Below are 18235 nucleotides of genomic sequence, written 5' to 3'. Positions count from 1 at the left end.
TTTCTCTCTCCTTCCCTCCCGCTTGCTGCTCATTTTTAAATCTATGAATTTCTGAACATCATTTTCTTGATTTTTCCACGCCCCAGGGAGACATTCTCATTCCAGCTCTTCTCTTTTTTTACCTCATTTCCTCCCTCCTGAGTGAATCTCCCAGACAGGATGTGAGGTGACAGTGTTGCCCATGGAGGTTAGGGTGGGGGGTGTTTGGTATGTAAGTGTGTGTGTGTGTGTGTGTGTGTGTGTGTGTGTGTGTGTGTTGAGGGAAGTGCAGGGGCTAAGGGTGGTTATGGTACTGCCTCACCTTCTTCCAAAAAACGAGGTTGGAGCGTCAATGCCTTTCCAAATCTAATCCTACACATGACCACGGGGGACACAGAGTAACTCTGTCTTTCCTTTTAGGATCCAAGCTGTAGAATTAACTGTGCCTTTGAGAGACTTCTGCTCCTTGGTATGATAGTCCCTCATCCCACAAGACCTCATGCTCTTAAAAGATATATACTTCTGCCCCTCTATAAGGCTTCAACTGTATTAAAAACTGCCAATGCTTTCGCCATGAGTTTCCATATCTGGGCAGAAACAGAGGGAAGGACAGTCCCTCAGCCGCCCTCATTCTTAAATAAGGTGCTATGTGGGTGAAATTCAAACTCTACATATTCAGCCTACACTGATGAAACCAGTGTCCAGTAGTGTAATCCGAAGCTTTCTGTGATATGAATGTGTTTGTCTGTATTGTATGTGAAAGGTAAAATACACATATAAATGCAGGGTAAAGTTTTAATGATATGTCAAAAGCATTACAGCCTCAACAATTTCAGTGTGGGAGTGTAGCTCATCCGCGATACGATAAAGATGATCACAGTGATTAAAAGGAACCAGTGTGTGTATGTGGATGTGCGTGCAGCTGTATGTGTATATGTGGGTGGAGATGATGAGAGTCACCAAACAGCCTCACCGCCATTGTGGAAAGAAAGAACAAATTCAGCTTTAAATAGCAATAATTACAAATTCTAATCAGGTAATTTGGGAATTATATGCTCTCAAAATGTCCCGTAATATCAAGTGTGAAAATAATTTGAACACAACTGTGAGACAGACTACTAAACAGGGGACAACATTTTGATTTTAGAATCACAGTTTTCAGGATGAGCACAAACACTTCTTTTCTTTAACTCTGGCTTTTGAAAATTAAAAGGTGATTGTGTATACTTTTCTCATTTCCCTCCTTGTCAATCAGCTTCCCTGCCTCTGTGTCTCCTCCTCTCTTCTTCTCTAGAGGGTGAGAGGTTCCCCACTGTGAGAGCGCAACAAATTTTAACTAATCACAGGGCTGTCTGAGCAGAACGGTGGTAATTATACCCCAAAATGCAGGACATTGAAATGATAACCTCTGAAATACCTTGCTTTTGTCATGCATCACGCAAACTATCCTTCAGAATACATGCTCCCAATATTAAACGAAGAAACATTTATTTATATCATATATTACATTTGATATATTTTCTTTATTGTGTGTGTTGTGTTTTACATATCTTATAGTGCATGTTTGTATAACGGTGCACCGTCCTCTTACCTCCAGGGCTTTCCTCTTACTGTTGAGCAGCTTGGAGATGTCCCGTGCCACTCTCTCCACCAAGTCCTTGGGGTTGTTTCTCTTGATTTCAAACTGGCTCTTCTTCTCATTGTAAATCTGCAGAAGGGGAAAACAGAGAATCACGGGTCAGATTACCGGAGCCATTAGTTTAATTAAGAAGATCACAGAGGAGCGGTTTGATTATTCTCAACGTAGCGCACAAGATGGTAAACATTTACTGTAAAGCAGTGCAGTACGCAGCCTGGCGTTATACCCATAAGCCCCAGCACTGCAGGAGAATTAAACACAGAACAGAGCCCTAATGGCAAAGCACTTAGCTAGCCAGCTGCAGTCTGGCAGTCAGGATCAAATTAAATAAATGCAAACTCCAGCAGATCCTCACTGCTGGGTGAACACCTTGTATCTCCACAATGTTAACTCTTTTGGAACTAACACAAGCAGCCTTATTTACAGCTTGGCGAAAAGACATTTGTGACTAAATCCAACGGGTTACTGAAGGCAATTACAAACCAAACAGGCCAGAGAATGTTTGCAACCTATGAAGGACCATAATCCCCTCGTTAAAGTGCAAGTAGGAACAACATTGTCACTTAGAAGCAGCAATTAATCGAGCGCTCTTACTGGGCCGTTAGCAGAATGAAATCAGGTAGGACCCAAACAGACACAGCCTTTGAAAACCACCAAAAAAACAAGTAAGAGCAATGGCGTTTGGGATGCCACAAGGGACTGGGATGTTTGCAAAGTAGCATCCAGAGGCAAAACGACAGATGCTTGGACCGCTGACAGAGGAAGGTACTCGGGAGATTAGTCTGCTCCCCCTGGAAGAATTGGAAAGGCTGCTGACTCAGCGGCCAAGGCTCTATAGGATCTGTAGTCTACGACAGAGCACCACCCGAGGGATTACCACTTATCCCACTGCCCTAAGACACTGCAAGACCCACTTTCACACCATAAAACCATTTTGTACAGTTCTTCTGAATAAAACCCAGGAAAAGCCTGTTGTTGTTGAATATTTTAAAGCAATTAGAGTATTTTTAAATCTCTCAATGTGAGGCTTAAATATTGCATTTACTTTGGTGATGTGTAGTTAATTCCCTTAGTTTGAGGTACTATGAATGTGCGTCTTCAATCAATAATTTACTTAAGCAATTACAAACACTTCAAACTTTACATACGTGATATTACGCAATGGGGAGTGTGAAGGCACAGCAGCTAAGGGAAGCCTCAGCTAATGACATTGTACTTGTTGAAGGCGTCGCTGATCAGTGTGCAGAATACGGGGGGGTTGAGACCACCCGGCACATCAAATCTTTCTACTTATCTATAATGTAAAATGCAGTGAGGAGCAACACAGAAAATGTGACTGACAGGCAGCTGATGTAGGCTGTAAATCTGCAATATTGTTAAAATGGATGAAATAACACATTCTTAACTACACAGTTCTTTGTTTTGGAGAGGTACATTTCAGCTTCCTGTTGTTTTTTCAGCAAGACATGAGATTTGTTCTTTAATGAAAAACAGGTTGGATTTTCAACATAAATCTGGTTGGATTTGACCAGATTTATGACTTTTATTCCAGTTACAGAGTTTACCGCTAGCAAATTAGGACAGTTTGGAGAATGATAAGGCAAATTTAGCACCTTTAAACAACCGGTAATGCTGGGGACACCCTAAACTTATTTTGGATTTTCAACTATTGAATAACACAGACTACACATTTTGACAACAAAGTGTGACATTTCTGCAAAGAAAATAGAAAATAAAAGAGGTAAAAAAAAAATTACAGCGCTGCAGTCACTGCCAGTCTCCTGCAGGACTCCTGCTATTGTGGGCTGAACAGTTGGGTCTGTTCACAATGATCAAGTTTGTATTTATCATGTGATTAAGGTTATGAACCAATTAAACAAGTCTATTGTGGCCTTTCAATGACAATCTAGGGTGTTTGAGATTCAATCCCCACACACTACAGCAGCCACGTCAATTAGATCAGACATGATTGAAATCAGCACATCGTCTGCGAGTCTCATGATTGTTCATAATCAAAACATTCTCATATTTACCAAAGTAACAATCTCTTGCTTTGGTATGAGAAATGATGTCTGTTGGATTGATGTGTTGATGTGCAGCAATTAGGAAAAGAAAACACTGGCGTCCATACGATCTGTCTCTGTCGAGCTGAAAGCTGGGCAGACAGCCAAAGGCAGTTTCCCTCCACTGGACCACTGAGCAGGCAAACCTGGCCCCAGAAGCTCAGACCATGCCAACAGAGCACTCTGACGAGATTGCCTGGTGTCTTATTTTGGCCGCCCTCTGAGGGATAAAGGATCCTGCTTAGTTTCAAACAACACTTTAAACTACTTCTCAAAGTGAAATGTGAAGGTGTAATCTGCATACACAATGATGGTGCAAAAACAAAAACATCTTTTAAAATGCGTTTTGATGAGTGAAACAGGTGGTACAATTCTTTTAGTTTTGTTTATATCAAATACTCATCCTGAATAAGTCATTAGTCTGCAATTCAACAGTCCATGCACACACACACACACACACACACACACACACACACAAAGGAGTATTTACGCACATGATGTTCATGAATTTACCCACACATTTGCACATGCACACACACACACACACAGTGACACACAGTGAGACGGCTTTGAGAAGGCTTTTTCTCAAGGTGGAAAAAGCCATTAATGGAATCTTATTAAACCATAGAACAAGAGCGACGATTTCTCCGCTCCATTGACGGACTACAAACCCCTGACTCTTTTAAGCAATGCATTTTTCAAGTCAATTTAAAAACCATGTCAAATTTGTTTTTAAATCAATATTCATTCCCTTAATGTGAGGTAGTGCTCTCTGGGTCGGCCTCTCTCCGGAAGATTCATGGCTGTCTATGGGACATTACAGGCAGAGCATTCTCTACTCTGAGCTTAGAAATAAAATGCAAAAGACAAAGACGGAGATCAATAAGACTCATATTGCTTCATGTGTGGAATCCAAACCTTTTTCATTTATCATAATATGCTGTACAGAGTTGTGGGAAAATTCTTTAGGGAAAAATAAATGTTAATGGAAATTCCATTACTTGTCCTGCATTCTCCCTGTATATTTAGGGATTTAAAATGAGTCTAATACAATGTATAATTGTGCAGTCTGTGCTACGACAATCATCAAACAGCCTTTGGAAAATGCACTGCTTAATTATCTGCTCAAAGTATAGAGCAAGCAAAACAATGACAATTTTAGTCAACCACTGTCATTGTGGTCCAAAATGTATGAAAATAAGCGGCTGCAACACACGCTCACTTGGTAAATGCACACCAGCACCCTGGTCTCATATAAACGCAGAGCATCTATTAAACGGATTCATCAGTGTCAATAGTGGTCCAGGCAAAGACTACAGTTTATTCCCCATTGACATGTATGGATTGTGTTCCACATTATCTTCTCTGCTGTTTGCCAGAGGACAGCAAATAAAAACCACACATATTGCTGGACAAAAATGAAATATTACCATCTTTAATCTCTCTGTATAATTTATAACCAAAGTGTCCATGTTGAGATATTGTGGTTCTGATGTCTTAATGAATAACAAGTTCAATTTAACCACAATCTGTCACAGCATATTATCTTTAATATGTAAAATATATTTAGACTTTGTTGCACTAAAAACACACAAACAGAAAAACTACAAAACTTTAAATGGTTTACACAATATAACATACTGATAAAGATTTCAGACTTTCAAAGTTTTTGTGATTATAAATGTGTCCATGTTGCCAACAACTAAATTCACATAAGTCTAACAGGTGACAGAAGAGTATCATATACCTGAGCGGTTCTCCCTCAGTGTAAATGGGCATGACAGCAGTGTACTGTATCCTCCTACACAGTGTGTCCTCCTCTCCAGTGACCTGTGTCTATTGTATATCATGTACTGCCCCATAAACAGCACCGATATCAGTTTCTCTGCCATTTTGAATGAGAAACACTACGGATGTTTGCCTGAGAAGAGCCTGTTTTATTCTTTTTATCACTCTACATGGACTAATAAAATACCAAGAGAGACAAATAAAGACAGATAGTACTGTAGGGTGCTCATCTCTCTGACAGGTTGGCCCATTACAAGCTCCTGTAACGGACAGATGAGGTCCCTGTCCATTCTGGGAGTTGATTGAGCTGTGCTGTCAACCAGACAGAGCTCCAGCCCAGAAAGTAGCAGCCGGCCAACGAGCATTAGGTTGGAGGAGCGCTGGGTGCAGACCGACAGCACATGGTAATGCTGGCCACGATAGGCCTGAGGAGCTTTAAATCCCCTTTAGCTAGAGGTTGGAGATGAGTGACCATCATCGCTGAAGGGCCATAAGCACATCAGCCTGCCTGAAATTATATTTGAGGGCTTTGGAGCTTGACTCACTCACAGGTAATGGGGCAGCTACAGGAGGAAAAAAAACAAGCAGTTTGGCAGGAAACTTTACTGATCATCATATTCGGTGTTGGAGCTGAGGCAAACCATTTGCAGGTACTTGTGAAAAACTGTAAAAACATTAAATAGAAGAAATAAAGAAAAATATGATTACTGTTAATAAAAATGTAAACATTTTAGTTAGCAAATTTAGTAAGATTGTATATTTCCGCAGTTGTTTGATGAGAAGCAAACCTACTATCCATTCCAACTACATCTAAGTATCATTGGACCTGTAGTACTGCACTGTGCCTCAAAATACTGTAATGTACTCATATGCAGTACTTAATAAATGTTCTCTCCCCAACCGTATACCGCCTTCGCAGTGAACGCCCCCACAATAGAGCAAACATTTCTAAAGGGAACAAACACCGACCAATGTATTCATTTATTTACTTGAAAGCCTGTTTTTCCACTAAAAGATTATGTGCATGGTTAAGTCCTATTTACATTATAGAGAAACCTCAGCTCTAAGCAGCATTTTACAAAAGAAAAAAGGAACATACTTAAGGAAGAAAAAAGGATACAAATAAATAAAATGGACATGACTGTAAAGAGGAATGATAATTCATGGATTGGAAAGGCTGCGGAGAAATCTAGCAGTGTTAATCAGTTATGCTGTTGGCTCAAGGCTGTGACGCCTGGGCAGCTTTCTGTGTAGGCCTGTCATTCTCACAGGAAAAGAGGAGAGGTGGCACCGCAGAGTGCCAATGATGGCCAATCAAACCTTCTGCTGCTAACACTCACACAGGATACGACAGAAGCTACTATGCCAAATCGCGACCAATATGTTTTATCTGGCAGTCGAGCACACGCTGAAAAATCACACGCATACACAGTGAGACATGTAAATGCGCACGTGCGCAAATTCACATTCGCTCCCTCAAATATAGTACATGTCACACATACTCACATTGTCATCGTTAGCCATGATGACTGCTTCCAGTGTGCCAAGCTCTGAGTGTCACTGTAAACACAGATGGGAAGACAGAGGGTGGCGAGACTCCAGAAAATGACTGTAAAAAAGTGCTATGTACAGGACTGTCTCAGAAAATTAGAATATTGTGATAATCCCCATACGTGTCATTTAGTTTACTGAACCAAGCTGAGTGTTTTTCAAGGCTCAGGAAACCCTTGCAGGTGTTTCGAGTTAATTAGACGATTCAAGTGATTAGTTGAATACCCTACTAGTATACTTTTTCATGATATTCTAATATTTAGAGATAGGATATTTGAGTTTTCTTAAGCTGTAAGCCATAATCAGCAATATTAAAAGAATAAAAGGCTTGCAATATTTCAGTTGATTTGTAATGAATCCAGAATGCATGACATTTTTGTTTTTTTAATTGCATTACACAAAATAAAGAACTTTATCACAATATTCTAATTTTCTGAGACAGTCCTGTAGATTTAGCTGGCTCCCAAAACTCAGTCATCACACAAGTCCACTGTTCTGCACGTCGATCCCGGTGCTCCTCAACTTCAGTAGCATTGGAAAAAAAATGCAATGCTACATAAAATGTAAAAACCAACTCGCGTTATCGCGCAAACCTCACATTTTTCAAAATGTTCCTCTTGTCATCAACACAGCAGAGGAAAGCCAAAACAGTGAAAATGATAACAAATGAAAAAGATTTCTGTCTGCTGCTGCCACTTTATATTAACACTTATTTGTTGACTTCTTCGCTATGTTCGCTGGTAGTCGTTCGTGTTGATATTATTGTCCCTTCGTCTGTGTCTAAGAGAGGACTGCTTATCTCTCTGTGAAGTCAGCCACAATAGGCCGTGTCTGGCTGCTGCAGCACGGAGGTTGACAGAGACAGATGTCACATCATTAAGGAATATTAGTGGGCTCCGCCGAGCAGACCCGGCTTCAACGGGCCCCGGGAAGAGCTCAATAAGAGAGAGCACATAGGGAGCAGCAGCCCCTTGGAGGAGCTCGATAAGACACGACACACCAGAAGCCTCTCATAGTTCAACAGGACTGGAAGCCTCCAGAGTCCAGTCGCACGCAGAAAAAGCAGAAACATTGACTTCTATTGTGACGCTATAGTGTCCCAGGGAGACTTCCTGTCCCAATGAGACGGAGGAGAAAAAGAGACGGATGACCGTCTCAGCAATGGACAACATGTATACAGCTAATCTGCCACCTGCTTTGATGGCAAAGACTCTGACTGTCTACCACGGCTTGAAACTGCATCATGCCAAAAAAAACAGAGTCTACAATCTATGTGATGTGTGGTTCATCATTCAAAACAATACTTTTTGCAGCCTGATTTGCATTTGGCTTTTACAAGCAATTTTGCTTTGCATTAATATTCAGCGAATGAAACAGCGCATTGTGCAACCATAGCTTAGCGACAAGGAACTAGGCAAGTCTGTCGAGCTTTGTATTTCTCCACATGCCGAAGCATTGAGTGGTGGTGGGTGTTGTTGTTGTTTTTAAGCATTTCTAAAAACAAAGCAAAAGTGTGAAGAATAGATTAGCCCAGTGTATCTATGTGCTCTAACCTAGACTGCAGTCGGTATCATGTTTGACTAGCTTACTAACAAACTAGGTTACATTAGCTAATGGGTTACAGGTTAAGTAAAAAAAAAAGAAAAACCCGTTCACGACAAGCACATCCACTGTGTAGGTAGCATTTACTTGCTGTTTTTTATAGCACAACCCGAGCACAACTCTGGTCCTTGATGCTATCAGTTATAAGCAGCTCTGTCCATTTACTCTCCAGCTACCACAGCCAACGTTACCAGAGATAATGTGATTGGTTAGCCCTTATCCTAAAAGCCTCTTCTCTTCGAACATAAAACGTGAAGTAAGCTAAACAAAGTTATTTTACAATAGTCTTAATATATTTGGTCTACTAAATAGGTCATTAACTGAGGAGGATGCTGGCTTGCTGTGTAGTACATGCAGCTTTGGCCTCAGTCTTTTAGTACAATATCACGTAGAGTATGTTCAGTGCCAGGAAGGAAAGCTTGACATGCAACAGTAACTATGATGTGTGGAGCTAAATGAACAGTTAATTATACTCACACACAACGGTGCCAGCCAGACCAACCAGTGCATCCTCTTCATTGTGAAATGACAACTATTCACAGGTTGAGATATCCGAGGTTTAGCTGGTTAATCTTGCACATATGTACTGATAAATGATGTGATAATGGATGTGTAAATAACCAAATTTCAATAGAAAGCCAGCAACAGAACATGTAAAAGACATAATTCCCTCATAGTCTCAGAGGCAACACAGGGTAGCAGTGATGACACAAAGTAACTCAGAGCTAGCTGCATCCGGGGACTCATCATAGAAAACAAAAGCTGGGCTAAATATTGACATACACCCCTTGGGGAGAGTTTGAGATTAGAAGAGAGAAACAAACAAAAAGATGACACGGGGGGGGGGGGGGGGGCTAGAATGGGTTGGTTTCTGTAACATTATCAGAGGGATTGTCCACTGGTGATGCAAACAGGTCTGAACAAAGAAAAACATTATTTACACGCACACGATCGCAACCGCACACATGTGAACCAAAACCCCACAGAGACAGGACTTTGCATACACTCAGCCTCGTCTAATCTCCTCTCTGAAATAGCGTTTTCACCTGCAGGTGCTGTACAGTCTCATTCAAATGTAATCAGTGTATTTAAACTTGCTGTCTTCACTGCTTCACTGCATCTCACCAACATCCTGAGTGATGCGATTATCATCTTCATCCAGAGCTCACTTGTGTCACATTATACGAGATCTAGAGGCTGTTGAACGTGCTTGTAATTCTAGTTTTAGTGATTGCCACGGCTTGAAGATTCAAATCAAAAGAGCCATAACTGATTCATCATCGTAGGCCAGTTTAACTGACCAGGAGACAATAAAGAACTGACCTTGAACACTGTCTTACATCACTGATCCACCTCTTCTCCCAAACGAGCTGATAAAATAATCTGACTCTCCTAACAGATAAGGCCTGACCGTGTGAGAGGGGATATTTACAATGCAGAGCCACGGACGGCGCAAACCAACAGGCAAACAAGACCAGCTGGACAGATGGAGCCCACAGTGATCTTTTAACTGCCCAGTTTTGTATATATTCATTAATTAGCCCTGTCAGCAGAAGCAAAGGGTCATGGAGAAGTAGCGAGCGATCGCAGGATTCAACAGGACTCGCTCGGCGAAAACCATCCAGCCAGTTGGCAACTATCAGAGAGAAGGATTCATAGTAAGGGAGCGAGGAAGGACGAAGGGAAATGTGGGGCAGCCTCTCCCGGCTCCTCTCCTCCCTTCCGTCCTCAGTCAGGGTATTTGTCTTTTGGACAGAGATAAACTGCAGCCTTTTTATTAACTTGCTGATGGTAGGGAATTGTTTTTCCCTTCCACTAGGTTTTCTCAAATAGACAGCCACAAAAATATCCTCCCTATAATTCTTCCCACCACTATTTCTCTTATTTTCTTGACTTCCTCTATGCAATACTTTATGTAGCTCTAACAAACTGCCTGTAGTGTCACAGTAATGTCTCAGACAGGAGCTGCTGTTTATCAAAACATACAATCATCCGAATTTCAACTCCCATCTCATCGCATTCAGTCAGAGCAGCAGGAAAATAACACGTGACGAGTGTTCGTCTATGTGAGTGTCAGTTTGTGAGCACGGCCATTATTTCTGCTCCTTGTTTCTGTATCTAAAAGACTCCTAATGTGTGAAACTGTGCATATTATGTTTGGGTACGTGCATGGTTGTGTTTGTGTGTGTGTGTGTGTGTGTGGCTGTGCATTTGAGTGGGCCGTGGAGGTCCTCCTGCTGAGGAGACAGAGCCCCAGGGGGGTTTCTCTCTGTAGCGTCTCCTCCACTTCCTCCTCATTTGACTAATTACTGCGCCACTTCCACGCCATTGACGAAGCCTTGGCACCTGTCCATCAGCCTAACTGTGAGCTTGGCTTGTTTCGCTCTATTGATACAAACGGCTAGCTAAATACGGTCTCATCCTGTGCTCTGCTAGTTTTAAAAATGACGTGAAAGAAATATATGTTCGAAGAAAAACAATTGTTTTTCTAGAGTGCAGCCTCTTGAGAATATTAAAGCTAAGACAGTGTTTTCAGTTCATTATGTTTTTAAGTAATCAATGTCCAATTGCGTTACGTTTGGTTTGCAGCTCACCGCTCACACTCATAATGTTGGTCCGAGGTCGAGCGTGCCAGAAAGTAAAGGCACCGCTGCTCTTTCACGCCATCTGTCTGTCTGTCCTCTTCTGCAGCTCATTTCCTCTCATCATCTTTTACACGGACGCTAAATCTCTCCCATCCTGAATATACTGCTGCTCTGCACATCTGACTACGTTTAAACGCTATTTTTGTCTTTCTGTTTTCACTGTGTTGGATATTATATTTAAAAAATACTGCGTCTCTGGCAGCCTTACTACTCCTGTAAACTCTGCAAATAAGACAAGACATGTTAAATCTCCCCCGCTAAGTTCCCTCTGGTAGAGCATCAGTAAATATGAAACGGATAATGAGCTGAGCATAAGCAACGTGCACAGCCGGAGACAGCCAAGCTTGGATCAGTTATAATTTGGAGAAGAGACTTCATAGAGGTATTAGAGCAGCAAAGGTCAATGAGGTGTTATTATATAATTCAAATGCGTGTGTAGGATGCACAGCAGTGGAATACAGTGCTCATTATCCAAACATGCAAGACTTTGTCTAACAAAGCTAAACACTGGGAAAATTAAAATTAACTTGGCTAGATTTGTTATGTATCAGTGCAATTTTCATGATTCTAAAAGTAACAATGTATGTTGCTTTAGAAAGCATGTTTTTTGCTTTAAATGATCAAGTATCGGGAGCAATTTGGGTTTCAGAAATAAATTGAATTATCTCATTCGTCGAAGCAATTTCATATTTGAAGTCGCGGACGGCTAAATCTGAGACCAATTAACCTGTAAAGACGCAGTTTCATTTTTTTTCCAGTGAACACATTTAAAAAGCAGAATCACGCAGTCTCTAGATGTTGGCTTTGAAGAAGCTCTCAAATTGATATCAGATAACATTTCTTGACTCGGTATCTAAATGTAACATATCACTCGGCAAGTTGAGGTTTAAGTCTGACTCTGCAAGCCCGGCACATACCTGAGTGACAGTCGCTATGACAGCCATTTTGTTCTGGCCCACTTATCTCCGTCTTACCACAGGCAGAACAGAGCAGAGAGGGAGGAATCCAAAGACAATTTAAACTCACAGTGCAGATTACATTTCAAACCTCCCAGACTGAATATTTAACCCTCTTGCCTTTTCGATAAGCGATAGGGGGATTTTCACTGACTCAGGAACTCAATTTAACCTCCCCTCTGAGAGATGAGGCTGCCGAAACGTCCTATAGGCTTGCCCTTGGTGATGGCCGAAACCCCTTCCTCCCTCCTCCCCACTGTCTGACACTAACAGTGGCTGTCTGCTGGGCCTGATAGAGAGCGGCTCCATGCTAAGTCATTACACACAGAGCACAGCCTAATTACACACAGACAGCCCCCCATGTCACCTGCCAACAGGGTCACTGCTCTTAGAAGTGACGACATTAAAGGAACAGCTATACAAACCCTGGCTGACAGATAAGAGACTGAGGGGACGTCTTCAGGGTGCCAAGTGTATGCCTTTGCCCTCAACAACCTTCCATATTTCCCCCCTGCTGAGAGATGTCGGCTTCATCCGTGTTCTTTACCTCCGACAAAATGCCGAGGCTCTGCAGCACAACTCTCATCCCTAACAGGTTTGCAACGACACACTAAACCGGACAAGCTCTCAGTGGAAGGAGGGTAGTTCTCCATATTGAACATCACAGGGACGCTTTTACAGCATGCCAATTCCTGCCAAACTGGCTGTTTCCATGGAAACGTAGCACTTAATGACCGATAACAGAGAACGACCTGGAAAAAAAAAAAAGAGAGAAAGGAGGCGAGAGTCGAGAGCGCGATAGAAAGAAAAAGACACTGACAGAGAGAGATGGGGAGAGAAAGACGGAGATCTTGTGGAACAAAAGAAGCAATTTAGTATCGGAGGACAGCGTGAAGCCTGATTATGTCGTCAGTGTAAATGATCATTAATTTCCTTCTGTCCAGCTGGGCCAGATTAATGCCTGCTCATTCTGCACAGTAAAAAGAGAGCCAGGGCTTAACCACTTCACTGGTCACCCCCGCAACAGCATCCATGGCCTTAACAAAATACTGAACATGGACCACACCAGGACCCAGAACTTCAATAATAATGTGATTCTTCTGCTAGGAAGACTTTCATTTCTCCAATATTTGTAAAATCCTTTACTATTTCAAACCAATGTTTGAAATAACAGTCTTCCATCGTATTAATTCTCATAATGGCAATCAATCTTGACCAGCAGGGAGCAAATTAGCAGCGGAACGAGAAGATTAAATTAAGCACTTTAAAATCTGATCCAATCAACAACGTTTTCCATGATGTGTTAAAGCAGGCTCCTGTGTCATGTCATCGGAACTATTCAAATATATTCAAGCCTATTGAATTTACAGCAAAAAATATTTTTTGGTTGAACAAAAGATTTGAAGCTGGCCTGTCCAATGCTTTAGCCTTGAAAGCCCGTCCTAATAATGCCTCTGAGTGTTTAAATATTTGACTCCACAGACTCCAGGTCAGAGGTAAAACGCCCTGTGTGATCACAAATCAGATGAAAACACACAACCAATGTATGCTTCTGCTTTGATGTCTCCCAGCAGAGCTTTCTGGTTTCCACATAACAGGGTCGGATCCCTCTCATCAGGACCAGCACGCTGTTTGGCTGCTGAAAGCCCGCAATTTCACTCCTCTTTGCGAGCTGATCCGATATTCATAAAGCAAGCAATTATACATCCATTAAACCTGCAAATACAAAAACAGGGATCAATGAAGGTGTCACGTGGATCAGTTTCATTACTGAAAACATCCACAACGTCTGTGAGACAAAGCACATTACAAAATCATGGTTTACTGGCAACCAATTACCGTAAAACCCAACAACATCTCAGGTCCTTAACACCTGAGGACAAAACGGTGGCAAGAAACAAAAGGTGACCTCTCAAGGTTCGCAACTGCTTCAATGTCAAATAAACTTACATCCAAAACGCATATATAGAATATAAACTCGGCAATAGAAAGTGAAGAAAAACAACCAGTGCAAACATAAAATACATGATAATCTTTAGATTTTCTTAGTGTTGAATACATCTTCAAGATCATATATATAGTATGCATCTGAGATGAAATTCAGCAGTTGTAATCTCAAACTGACAAGGCCCATTGAAGTCATGTAACTAATGAAGTTTTAACATACGACTGTATGGGATATATGATTAGGTGTGAATGATTAAATAGCCCCTGACGGATAGGTTGCACTTTGAATGGTAGCCGTAACAATGGGTGTAAATGGGCAAATTATGAGCTTTAAGTGGTCGGAAGACTAGAATAGCTCTATGCAAGCACAGTCCATTTACCATTTGATGTAAAAACTCATGAAATGCAGCTTTAATAAGCTTAGATTTAACATCCTTGGCATTATTTACTGTAACATATATTTTCACAGTGGACCAATTCCTCGATCCAGCAGAACCATATACTAGCTCACGGAGGCCAAAATAAACTTGGCTTAGACAAGAGAGCTAATATAACAATATACTGCAGCAGTCTTTTTAGCTTATATGCATCAGTGTCCAAACTTAATAAAAAGCATTGAAAGTCGTACGTCATCGAACATCAAATATAACACAGGCTGATAAATGTACGCCCTTCTACTGTTAATGTACTTTTTTATTTGAAAAAAATGCAAAAAAATCTCTCCTGAACCTGTTCCTTTTAAATAGTTATTTATGCTTTTCCAAGGATAGGTTGTACTATAACATGAAAATATTTAGCTTCATAAACAGATGATACTAGTTTCCTCCACTACTTTAGATGAGTTCATAAAAATACAGGCTTCCAAAATCAGTAGTGTGGAATTGAAAGAAATAGTTATGTACAAACTAGTATTGATCATATATTTAAATTCTGCATATCACCAAATCTGAGAGAACGTTAGGAAATTCAAGTGTGGCAAGCAGGACAAATGTGGCGCTCAAAGTCGTTAGGAAAACAGACACGAGAGGCAACATCTCAAGCTTTTAGTTTCCTTTGTTAGCCTGACAATGACGGTACACCAAAAAAACTCTCATTGCACGAGCCAATATTTCTTGCCATATTCTTTTCAACCGAAACTCGATTGTGATGAGAGACGGTTTCGAACAACATATTCACAGCGTCAGAGACGGCTTTAGTCCCCCAAAGTTGTGCGGCATAAACCAAGACAACAATTAAGAAGGCTGTCGATCAGCATTGTTTTTTAAGTGTGTGACTGTGCAACAATCAATGCCTTGAACATGCAGGCTGCTCTTTGAAAAGCTATACAAACACATTATAAAAATAGAGATCAATGCAGGGCCTTGCTTACTATGTTATCATACAACACACAAACACGCCGGGTGCTACTTATAAAAAAACAATCAAAAACACGTGTAACAGCCCAGCACAGAGTAATGAGCGTGTGGTTCTTTATCTACAGTCTTATATTTCACAATAAAGCACTGCTGTAATTAGGGATGTACCGAATGATTGGAAGCTTCGAAGCTACATTCATAACTTTGATATTCCAATTCTAAATCGAAATTGAATGCTGCGCAGCTTCTTCTTTCTATTCATTCTGTTCAAACCCGGTATTTCTGCGCAACTCAGTGTTTCCCATTCTGCAGCGGATCATTAATATCCTCTGCTCTCACATTTCACTGAGTGCGGGGCTTAAAGGCAGACCTGGTGAACATGTCACTTGCGAACCACTCGGGGAGCGGCTCTTCACACACACATGGCCGCTCTGAGTACAGGACAAATAGAGACAGGTGAAGTGAAGATACCATTGTCAATACCTGTTACAAACAGGCTCGGTAGTGATTCGTATTCTACTCGTAGAATTAGAATACAGTGGTGGCTGCGTAGAACCGTCTCCTGTGATCGAAACATTTCCAATAAATGCAGACTGTTCAAAAGATAGATAATCAATTAATTAAGATAATCAATTCCAAAAATTCACTGAAGAATTTTACATTTTTTTAACAAAATACAGTATTGTGCTTCAATCCATATTTGTCTGCGTTTAGCCATTCAATAGGGACATGTTCACTGCGGTCAAAGAACTGTTTGCTCTCCTGCTTGCTGCACACAAAGGGAGGCACGCCCGGACCAGTTCAAAACTAGTTCATTAATTCTGATGAATCGCTTTATTCAAATGGAGGATTTTGTTCTGGCTTTTTTTAGGGAAATGACGTCAGAAGATATGACAGACATTCAAAAACCTCAATAGAAGTTTTGAATGTCAATTGGTTCGGCCTTAGATGCTTGTATTATTCAATTTATTTTAAAAAAAGAATCACAAAACCAACAGTTACGAGAATTATAAGATTCTTTATATTATTCTACAAAAGTCCCAATGTCAAAATAATCCACAGGTTGTCAAAGCTTCCCCTCGTTCCTAGTCGAAGATAATCAAGGTAATTTACATAAAATAACTGCGCTTACAAAAAGCTGCACTGTAGCCGGTAAAATCAGTTTTGGATCACACAAAGTCACAGCTTATTTTGAGTCACCCAAACATTCAATATAAGAATCTCTGTATCACAACATTGTATGCATCATGAAGAAAATAACAACAAAAATATTGAGCATCATATAAAAGAAGAATTGGACATTATTGGACGCTAGATGTTAGATGCAACCCCCCGTAGCATGGCGTAGAGCTGCAGAGACGTACTGATGAACCATGTCCCTGCTTCGTCATTCATGTCTCATACGTACGCTCGAGTGTTTGTGTGTGTGTCAGAAATATTTGAGGCAGAGGGACCGTGAACCAGCCTGACTGATGGTTGAAAAGAATGATCCTCTTTAGAGCTAGAAAGTTTACGCTTTGGTGCATACATTTGTAAAAGCTACAATACAAAGGAAAATATTGAATATATTAGATTCCTCAAGCTGTAAGTTTCAATTTCCACTTTAGCGAGTCTGTCACTGTGGTTTCTTTACGTCTGTGAGAAAAAAGGCAGACACAACAGTCTGACTGTGGCTCTTATACCTGAGTTGCATATTTTCTCCTCATACATTAGATAATTTCTCTCTTACTGCAAGATAATGGGAAGCAGACTGTGTCCATTTGAACATAATGAACACTGAGGTAATAGTTACATGTTTCAATTGGTCTCCAGTTCCAGGATAATTTACATTAAAAAAAAAGAGTTCACCGTCATCTCAGCTAGAGCATAAAAACGATCAAGAACAAATAACTGAAGAGTAGCTTTATGTCTTTTAGCATGTTTTTGTTTGTACATACCAGTTTGATTAACTGTTAGTACTCTGAGATTAATTGTGGCTATTTATCACTGCGACAGTAACTGGACCTTTAACTGAACCGTTCTGGGCAACATTAAAAAGTGTATTTATTGTCATTTACTAAAGCATCAGTAATTTATAACTATTCATTGACCAAGAGCTATGACTAAAATAATGACGCCAATCTTTACAAAGAAAAAGCCCAATGTTTTATACCTAAAGTTAGATTATTTTTTCACAAGTCATTATCAGGAGAAGTTGTGTTTTTATGCTTGATGTGCATTTCTCTTGGCTTCTTGGTCACTACTCTCTCTCTCTCAGTTGTAGTTCAGTAATATTGCAAATTAACATTTCTCTCAGTGTTGGAGTTTGTGGTTTCCCTGAGACTAAATCTGCTGCAGAAAGCCTAACAGTGCAGAACTCCTTTGTTGGACTGAATCATGGTCGTTCATTGTAACGGTGGTCCCACTCATTTATGGGTGCATGGTGACTCTCTATGCCCTCTCAGGCATGTGGGAGGCAGGCACTGCAATATGCCAAATGTCTTGCTTTCCTGGATTGTTTTCTATCTAAAGGCTGTCTACTGCGTTTTAAAGTCCAGATGCAATTAATAATGCATTTTTAACCCTTTTAGATCCCATCCACGGCCATGTGCACAAAAAATGATATCACAATTCAATATTTTCTTCCTGTGATAAAAAATGTGAAGTGTGCTAGTCCCAACCAATTCCCACCAATAATATCAATCAATCTGCAACTTTTATCAACAAGGGA

At 40.7% G+C, this 18235-nt stretch overlaps 1 protein-coding gene across 1 annotated transcript in view; it reads right to left on the bottom strand.

Moving 5' to 3' along the window:
• The window catches only part of cacna2d2a (calcium channel, voltage-dependent, alpha 2/delta subunit 2a), a gene marked incomplete at both ends in the record, with an annotated part of 136124 nt that overhangs the window by 94765 nt on the left and 23124 nt on the right, over nt 1-18235 (bottom strand). The window contains one exon of the mRNA XM_079156694.1: nt 1571-1687. Coding sequence (XP_079012820.1) covers nt 1571-1687 — 117 coding nt within the window. The remainder of the gene's footprint in view (nt 1-1570; nt 1688-18235) is intronic.

The sequence above is a fragment of the Pholis gunnellus genome (assembly GCF_910591455.1).
Source record: "Pholis gunnellus genome assembly, chromosome: 3".
NCBI lineage: Eukaryota > Metazoa > Chordata > Actinopteri > Perciformes > Pholidae > Pholis > Pholis gunnellus.
Note: the sequence above shows the minus strand (reverse complement) of the source record. Positions and strands in the feature narration are given on the sequence as shown.